The sequence below is a fragment of the Rhea pennata genome, chromosome 18, assembly GCF_028389875.1.
Source record: "Rhea pennata isolate bPtePen1 chromosome 18, bPtePen1.pri, whole genome shotgun sequence".
Taxonomy (NCBI): domain Eukaryota; kingdom Metazoa; phylum Chordata; class Aves; order Rheiformes; family Rheidae; genus Rhea; species Rhea pennata.
Genome location: NC_084680.1, coordinates 9,928,042 through 9,937,667, shown reverse-complemented (window position 1 = coordinate 9,937,667; position 9,626 = coordinate 9,928,042). Strand labels below are relative to the sequence as shown.

The 9,626-nt window shown below is 39.2% G+C and overlaps 1 protein-coding gene across 1 annotated transcript in view; it reads left to right on the top strand.

Moving 5' to 3' along the window:
- The first annotated feature begins 1,049 nt into the window (after nucleotides 1-1,049).
- The window catches only part of MED27 (mediator complex subunit 27), a 98,322-nt gene continuing 89,745 nt past the window's right edge, over nucleotides 1,050-9,626 (top strand). Inside the window, exons 1-2 of the mRNA XM_062590812.1 lie at nucleotides 1,050-1,284; nucleotides 4,261-4,405. Coding sequence (XP_062446796.1) covers nucleotides 1,079-1,284; nucleotides 4,261-4,405 — 351 coding nt within the window. The 5' untranslated portion in view covers nucleotides 1,050-1,078. The remainder of the gene's footprint in view (nucleotides 1,285-4,260; nucleotides 4,406-9,626) is intronic.

Sequence of the window (9,626 nt, the reverse complement as noted above, 5' to 3'; positions counted from 1 at the left end):
GTGACACGTCTGCTGCTGCTCCTTGTCATACTCATTTCCATTTTACATAAAAGAAATGCACGCCTGAGTAAAGGATCTGGCTGTGTGAATTGCACTTACTGAATTTAATTAGTATCTTTAAGAAAGAGTTTATTTCTTTTGTTTTTTCAGCTTCCAAAATATCCAGGCCATTTCTGCAATTTATTTTGGGTGAAGCAGCAATTGCTGGGGCAGAGCTTTGTTTACTTCAGCTCTTATTTATTTTAGAGCACTCTAAGGGGGGGAAAAGTGATGTTAGTGGCACCAAAACCATAACAAGCTTCTCCAAAACCAAACTAATACTACTTAGGACTGTGCTAGCACTTCCAGACTTTGCAGGGCTTTACAAATGCTCAGTAATTGAGGCCGGATCCTCGTCCTGTTGACTCCAGCCGTGGGCTGTGACACCGGCCCTAGTCTTGCGAAGTTTAGTGTGTGCATAAGGCTTAAAGTAGCAGTCTTGCCTGCTTAAAGCTAAGCGTAGTTATATCCACAGCTGTATCCTATTTTAAATGGTTTCATATCTGGCTCTAGGCCTAGGAAAATCCATACAGATCCCCCCAAATTGTCAAAACAGTGGGGGATATAGCCTAGTTTATACCCTGATGGTAGCTGGGATACGACTAACAGAGAATGAGGCAAACCACAGGGCTTTCTGACTGGAAAACGATCATTTTGAGCAAGAAGAAACATTTCTTTGGGGCTTTTTGTGTCTGCGTGCATTTCTTGTGCCCCCCGCTCCCAGGGCCGAGGCAGCGGGTTGCTCGCGGCTCCCCTCCCGCGCCAAGGCGGCAGAGCCCTCGGTGGACAACGCTCTTCGCGGGAAAATAACCCCCGAGGGTGGCAAAGGAAGGCGAGGCACTCGAGAGCGGCCCGCCGCTGCCGCTGCCCACCCTCGGCGCCGGCGGCGCCTCAGGGAAGCGCCGCCGCCGCCGCTCTCGCGCGCCCGCCCCGCCCCTCCCCCCCGCGGCCCGGACTACATTTCCCAGAGTGCCCCGGGCCGCCGCGGCCTCGGCGCGCTGCTCGGGGAGGCGAGGCCGGGCCGGGCCGGCGGGCCAAGATGGCGGAGGGGGTGCTGAGCCCCGGGGTGAACCTGGAGGCCTTCTCGCAGGCCATCACGGCCATCCAGGCGCTGCGCTCCAGCGTGACGCGGGTCTTCGACTGCCTGAAGGATGGGATGCGGAACAAGGAGACGCTGGAGGGCCGCGAGAAGGGCTTCGTGGCCGCCTTCCAGGAGAGCCTGCACTCCGTGAGCCGCGACCTGAGGTGAGCGCGGCGCCGGCTCCGAGGGGGCTCCGCGGCCGCCCTGCGCCGCTGCCCTTCCTCCTCCTCCTCCTCCGCCGGGCCGGGTGGGAGAGCCGGCCGGGAGCCGTGGCCTCCCCCGCGCAGCGGAGTTTCCTCCCTATCTGGGGGAAGCAGGCCGGTTGGTGGTGGTGGCGTTGTGCGCGTTACCCCCTGCTCTGATCTGGGGTCCTCAAAGGGATGAGTGTTGCCGATAATATTTATTTATCCTTGTTATTATTTTTATTAAAGAGGGATTGGTGGCTTTTCCTTGGCCTAGGGAATGCATTTGGTTGTAAGGAGATTTTTTTTCTGTTTTTGGCCGCCTTCATTTAAAAACTTAAAAAGCAATCACTGTACTAGTTCAAAACGTTCAGTAGGGTCAGAGTGGGTCAAGGATGACCCAAACTTCTGTGACTGAAAAGTTAGCTTACGTACAAGCATAGTTGTGCACATGTCTTTGCATGAGCTGGTGTGTTGGATGTGAAGCTGCAGGACTGACACTGAGGTGGGTCAGGGTGGATGGATGGTAACAGTGGTCCTGCAAGATCACCCAAGTGTCCGTTCGGTTCAGCTGGGTCCTGAGCGGGAGCCCCGGCCCAGGCAGTGCCCCAGGACAGGGTGAGCGCGTGGTGACTCTTTCGCAGAGTATCTTCTGGCCTCCAGAAATTCAGAGTTCAGGGACTTCTGAACGAGAAGTCGTGTCTTCCTGGCTTGTAGTCCTTGCTGACTTGTGTTATATGAGTTTGTCCAATGGCTGTTCAAGCAGTGCAGTCTTCCAGCGTTCGTTGGGTCCCATGGTGATGAGTTCTCTGGATAGTAGATGCACTTCCTTTAGTTTGTTCACGTGGAGATACCCAACAATAAAACTTGTTCTGCAGTTCTTCCCCTCTATTAGAAAAGATGATAAATGATCGTTCTTATTAGCGGTGTTGTACACGACTTTATAGATCTCTGTTATATTCCTTAGTTTCTATCCTTTCCAAGTTGAAGAAGTTTTGTTGTTCCTGATGTGATGCTGTGCCATTAGTTTGGTCATCCTTCTCACCTTTTTTCTGTAGTTTTTCCTTCTGTAGCTTTATGATAGGGATGTTGACCTACATAGGGTATTCAGGATGTGAGTGCATTGAGCTCTAAAGGCCTGATGTTTTCTGGTTGATTTTGTGGTTGTTTCAAAGTAAACCTGTTTTATTTGTTCTTCTGACTGTTTCTGAGCATGGAGGCATATCTACTCTAACCCCCAAATCTTGCTCCTAAACAATAACCTCCCTTGTCTTTTCTCATGTGCAGTATTTTACACTTCTGTCTGTTGCATTTTATCATCTGGTATTTGGGTACTGTGAAATTCTTTTTCAGTCTTTCAGTCCTTGCTCTTCTCACCCTAGATGAGAGTAGCTTCATTATCAAGCTTTGTAATTCTGCTTTTCAAACTCTTTGTCAGAACATTAATAGATACTTTTATCAGTATTTTGGCAACTGCTTATTTCCAGACTTTTTGCTAGGTAGTAGTTTTGGTATTTTGATGTCTTTTTTTGAAACATAACTGTTCAAAAATACTATAATTTCTGTACATCCAAATATTGGATATTGTATTATGTGTTTGGGAAGCATTGATTTCAGGTAGCAAGGAGATGCTTTAAAGTACATTGAAGTTAAAGATATCAGTTAACTTCACATCATGTCATAAAAGCACGCATTGGGGTTCTTGTCCAACAAAGTCTTAATTAGTGTGTCTGTTCCCATTTATTTTATTGTATACTTATGCCAAGAAATGAAAAGCACATTCATAGATGTTCACAGCACCAGAGCCTTAGAGCATAGTCCACAGAAATCTGAAGGAATGGTTATTAATAAAAGAGACTTTTTTGGACAGGAAAGTGTAGAAGCTTCTTCTTAACTCTCAGTTCTCTGGTTTTTGGTGTTTATTCCCATAAGCTTCGTTAAATGCCTGCTGAGATATTTGGAATCTTTCTTTTCAGAAAGTTTCATAAGTCATCTATGTAAGGGACTGACTCCTGCTGTTAATTTAGTGGAAGTTCTGAAGTTCAATCGGAATAGGATTTGACATTCAGAAGCGAAAAGGAAAGGTATTTGATTAGTCATGTCACTTGAAAAACTGCATTTTTCATCTGTGCAAAGTAGCCAGTTCTCTTCTCAAGTTGATTAATGCATGTTTTTTAAATTGCTTAACTCATGTTATTATTAAATGTAGTGTTTGACAAATGAGATACGAAGTAATAATAGATCATTTTCACAGTGGGCTTTTTTTCAAGGGAAAGCAGTGCTTATAATGCTGTAGTTTAATATTTTATCTGAGATGTACAAATCTCAGAGTGCGGAGATGTACAAATTGCTGATGAAAAATAGGAGATACTTCCATGCCTAAGAACTTAGAATGCACATACTTGAGTAGAGTAGCCATAAACTTTCACCTTCAGGATTAGGACTAGTATCAGTTCTGTGTATTTACATGAATAAAATGTTAATTTGTGGTGCTTTAATGAAATGATGAGGCACCTGCCTGCTTGATGGGCTGGGAGAGAAAGGGGGAGAGCACACAGTATTGCAGCCAGTGGCAATGCTCACTCAGGTCAGCATTTTGTTTCTAGAAAAATGCTTTGCCCAAAAAATGGCTTGTTCTGGAACTGCTTGCAAACAGATACCACAGTGCTTGTGAACAGACCCACAATATTTTGACCCTTTCCAGGCTGCCTTATGAAGAGTCTTAACTTGTGCTTTTCTCTCCTTAAAAACAATGAGCTTAAAGACTAAAAGAGCACTTAACTGTTTGGATAAGGACAGTGATTAAACTTTTTTCAAAATGGGCAGATGAAAAAAAACCAAGTGTTGATGTTTAAGTGGAGTTCATACATTATTGCTGTCCCTATGGTTAGACTATACATCTCAGGTGTATGTGTCTTCAGACCTGACATTAAGAGGTACTGTCCTCTTTTCTTTCAGTGAACTGGAGCGACTGAGCAATCTAGTTGGTAAACCATCTGAGAACCATCCTCTTCACAACAGTGGACTGTTGAGCCTAGATCCTGTTCAGGACAAAACACCTCTTTACAGCCAACTTCTTCAAGCCTACAAGTGGTCAAATAAGGTAACAAATATTAAATAACGGACTTTTTACAGACCTTCATATTGGTGAATTTATTTGGTATTCCTATAGAACACTTGATCTACAGTACAGTAGAATTCTCAGTGTTTGAGACTGTCAAAATTGCTGAATTTGTTTTGAAGTTGGGGTACGTAATGTATATCTCAATGTACTTCGAAGGATAAAAATGATATTTTGATTGAGAGACTACAGCAGTGTTAAGGTGCTTTTATAAGGGATGTTACCTCCCAAGTGGAATAACAGTGTGTTAGCTGTTTAGCTCCTTGTTTTATGTAAATGTCAAACAAGTGTGTTTTGTCCTTGCATCTGACAGTAAATGTTGTAGCAGAGGGCAATGAGATGTGAAGAGAGAATTAAGAGCTTATATCACCTCTAAACCTATTTCTAGAAAAGAGACTTAGAGGGAAGTTGTTATCATCAGAAATCTTGATGGCTTTCCATACTATTTGCTGCTGCTAAAACCATATGCACCTAATCTCTGAGGTAAATCTGGATTGAAAATCTTTGGCATAGCTAATGGTTCTGGCTCTATATATTGCAGTAAATTTAAAATAATGTAAAAAGAAAGTTTATGCAGATGTTAATGCATTTTTTATTTTTAATTAATTGTTTATGTTGGAAAAAATATTTCTGTTGAGAATAATTCAATTCAATAATCCTGAATATATCTATTGATTTAAATATATCTAGAGACAGAAGCTGGATAGATATCTTTCCTTTTCTGCTCTGAACATAATCTGATTGTGGTGGATCAAAAATATCCCTTTCCTCACAACTGATTTTATTTAATGAATAAAAATTGTATTACTGCACTGATGTTTTTATTACAAATTCCAATTTGAACACCAATATGCTTCTGGTTGCCTGTTCCATCCTGATTTTTTTTAAAGCACATTTATTACTATTTATAGCAATATTTAAATGAATACATATTTAAATGCTTTTTAAATAATTTATTTTTGAAGCACTAATGAAATGATAGAAAATGTAGACAATGATTGTAACAGAAATGAATCCATCTTTACTAGTGAGAGATTCCACAGTTGTAGCTCTTAAAAACTGTGCACAGGACAGCAGGAATTAGCAAGAATAATAAATATGAAAATATGTGGGCATTAAAAAAAAGTTCTGCTCTAAAATGCTTATGACACATGAGCAAGGAAGACTTTGAGGCTGTACAAGATCTTGGTAGTTAAATTCTTGTTATAAACTGAGCCAACTGCTCTCATATTATTCAGATTTAAATTAAAATCCTACAATAATATTTTTGCAGTCACTTTTCAGAATGCAAATATGTGTTAACGTCTTGTAAAATCACTAGCATTCAGCACTGATGAGAACTGATGAGAACATGACGTGGTTGGAAAATGGAAGAAAGGAAGGTTTTTTTTTTTTTTTTAAGTAGAGATTTATCGAGAAAATATTTCATGTTTGCTTGTGGTGCTTGCTGTTGCTTTTAAACAGGTTACTGACACTGAAGAAAAATTTGTTTTGTTACTTTCAAGAAAAAATATAAGTACCTAATGTTTAGGTACTAAAGCTTCTAAACTGATAATGCAGTTAAGTCTTTAGTGATTTCTTTAGGTTATTATCAGACTGAACTCTTGCTAATGAAACAGGTTTGGCAGACTTGTTCTAGCGGAAATTTTTATTTTTTATTATCTTAGTGTTATGCAGTTTTTCATAATACTGTGTGATGGTTTCAGAAAACTTTAGTGTCCTGTGTACTCATATATGCCTTTAAGTGTTCCAGAAGAAAAACAACATTTTATTATTCTACCTCTGTTATCTTTCATTTCTATTTTATGGCTAAAGTGAAATATACTGTTCCAGTTGTACTTAAATAATTATTCTCTACCCAATGCTTCTTCTAAACTTGTGTCCTGTCTAGGGTTTGTAGCAACCAAGAGGCGTTATTTTTGCCAGTGGATTGCATGTGTTTCTGTTAGCAGATGTGTTGTTACCTGTGTGAGGGTATTAGCTGCTGGCTTTGCCATTCACAGCGAAGATTCTTGTGGAGCTCATATATGCGGCCGCTTAATTCTGTATTGCTAAATATACTTCCTGAATAAATGTTATTTCATTACATCTTTTGGCCACCTTTTGTTCTTATTATGTGTGTCTGGTGTTTTCTGTTGCTTGAAAGGGAGGATTTAGATGTGGTGATGTGTCAATACGCTTTATGCCTGTCTGCATTTAATTTTTAATTTGTGACCCCTTTGTGGCTTGCTTGCTTGTATTTTTGATGAGCTGAGATAAGGGCATTTTCCTCTCTCTTTGATTGTTCATGCATTACTAATGGCATGAATAGCCATACAGCTGCCGGGGAGGATGGAAGGAGTGGTGTTCTGGGGCTATGGTGCAATTCCAGAAGGACATTCATGAAATATAAGGAAAATGAACACAGAGGCTTTAAGTATTGAGTATATGTGCTATTTATTTATGAAATGTAGGAAGGTTGGTGGAAGAATAACTTTAAAGAAAGAAAAGGTCAGTAGTAACTGGGCTATCTTGTGAGAAGTAAATCATTATTCACTCTATCTTAGTACTGTACATTCAAAAAAGACTTTGTTACTTTTTAAAAATCTAAAACAAAACACAATTATAATGCTGAAGTAGTAACGGAAAATCAGCATTTCATAAGGTATGTATTATAATAGTCTATGGTAAAGACTGAGATTTTAGTTGATTCACTTACATTGGTATTTTTGCTTTGAACTAGTATTCTCAGCTAGTTCTTGAAGAATATAGTGATACCAACCTTCCAAGCACCATAACCATGTGAAGCTCTTAAAAAAAAAAAAAAAAAAAAAAAAAAAAAAAAAAAAAAAAACTTTAAAACATAGTACTAATATTTTATTAAACATGTTTCCATACTCTATTAAAACTTTAGTTTCATAAATCTAAATGTGGATCATATTTACTTATGTGACTCTTCTCACAGCAAAATTGGTTCTATAAATACAAATTTTCTGTTTTTCTGGAGTTTCATCTGGGGCAGTATTAGCCATTGTTCTTGGTGGTTCATTAGACTTTGTATGTTAGAATAGTTGCTATTTCTTTAGATAAGCAGCATTATTTTCATGTTAGGTCAAGACTTCTCATAGTAGATGTCCATGCATGCCAGACAGTCAAAATTGGCTTAAGCTTTTTGAGTTAAGTAGCAATGCTGCATAGTGAAGATTCCATACTCGCAAACCTAAATAGGGAATTCTCTGTTTAAGATGTGGATGTTGATACAGAAGATTAGACTTTACCTGACAGTGTTTAACTTGTTTTATTTACCGATGATAAATATGTATAACTATGATTGATTATATATTTTGAGGAGACGCGCTTTCAGGTGACAAGTTACTGACCTAATCCTTTGGCTTAGTGTCATAAAGGTAGGTTGCATTCATTGCGGTTTCAGAGATACTTGCTCCAAAAATTATTTTACTGCTCCTGTGAGTCACAGAGCTAGTCCTTGCATTTCTGAGTATCTTAAGTTTGACTGTTCCAGGGATACAGAAAAGTACAGTGGAAAAACTTAAACTTTCCTTACGGAAGTGTGGTATCTTGGCAGTTCTTGTTATTTATTAGCACCTGCTATCCTGATATTTACTTACTGTAGTTTATCCAATAGTTTTGCAGATGGTAGAATTGTCTGTGTAATAGAAGCAGCTGTTTGGGAACACAACAGCTTGTCAAATATATTAATTACACACACAGGCAGCTGTAAAGGAACTTTACAGGTGTTTAATAGAGCTTACAAGCTATAGCTGATAAACACTGGAAGTATAAGTTGATCATTTAGCAAGCAAGAACTAAACATTTTTTTCTCTGCTTTAGCTAACTGACTTCTTGTTTTATGTGCTGGTAGAAATCATACAGGTAGATTATTTTGACTTTGGGGTGCATGGAGGAATGTAGTAGACATGAGTCAGTAGTTAGATCTGCTTTTGAAATTTTGTTTTTTTCCTCCCCTTCAATTTTGTTTGAGAGGCTGAGATCCTTATTGCAATGGAAGTGTTATTTCCCAGAAGGATCCTTATATGTCCTCTAATGTAATCCTGAAGCTGTAATCTTAGAAAAAAAGTAGGTTATTTTTCTGTATGGGTAATGCAGCTTAAGTATTGTTGGTAAGTTAGGAAGCTGTTTGTAATCAGCAGATTATTTTTTAACACAGACCGGTGCCTAGTAATTGTAATTCATTTCTGTTTCTGGTAATTATGTATATGTCAAGCTGTTGCATTTTTTTCTAATGTGCTTGTTATTTCTGAGCAGCTAATAAATCTAAGTTTACAGTAACAGTTGCGAGGGTTACTGTATTGTATGTGTGTGGTCTGATACTAAAAGCAATTGGTACCAGACCTGCAGAGTAATGCTTTGTTACTTCTTATTACTAGGCACTGATTTGTTGCATTCTATTAGAATTCACAGGAAACTGCCACAGTTAAACTGCAGCTGTAACTTTAGGTGAAAGGAATTGTTGAAAGTAACTCATTAAATTACACTGAAATGCTCACTAATTTTTTTTAATTGAAAAGATTGGCCTCACATTTATGACAAAGCGGGAGAAAATCTCACTTTTGTTGTAGTCCAACACACTTCCTTTAATGAGTGCCCTTACACTGGCCTTCCTCATTCTGGGCTGCTTCTCATTTTCTGCAGCAGATGAGAACATGCTCTTATTCATAAGTGCATCATTTACTAAGCAGCTATACATTTTTTTGATATTTGTTCTCCATACTGAGTGATGAAGGGCCTTTGTGGGGGAGACAATATTGATTATGTGATTAAGTCAGTATTGTAATATGTATCCAATAGGTAATCCATTTATTAAAGCTTGTGATAGTATAATCTGATTCAGCTATAGTAAAGCTGGCAATCAGGGCAGATGCATGTTTATGGAATGCTGGAATTCGGACTCCTTCTTAGAATGGAATAAACTTTTTGTTTTTCATTTGCTGCTATAGTGAGGTTATTGCTTGTAGTGTGTATTTGTTCATCCTTTTTGCCCTTGGCATAGCATTTGCATACCCTAGCCCTGTGCGTGCCCCAGGCAAAGCCTGTTAAGGTGTTTTTGTTGACTCTAGTGGAACAGAAAATACGCAGCATATTATATGTTCATGGAACTGGGCAAATGCTTTTACAGTGCAAGTTCTGCCTCTTACAGGAAACCTTTCAAGTAGTTCTTGCACAAGATTAGAGCATTAATTAC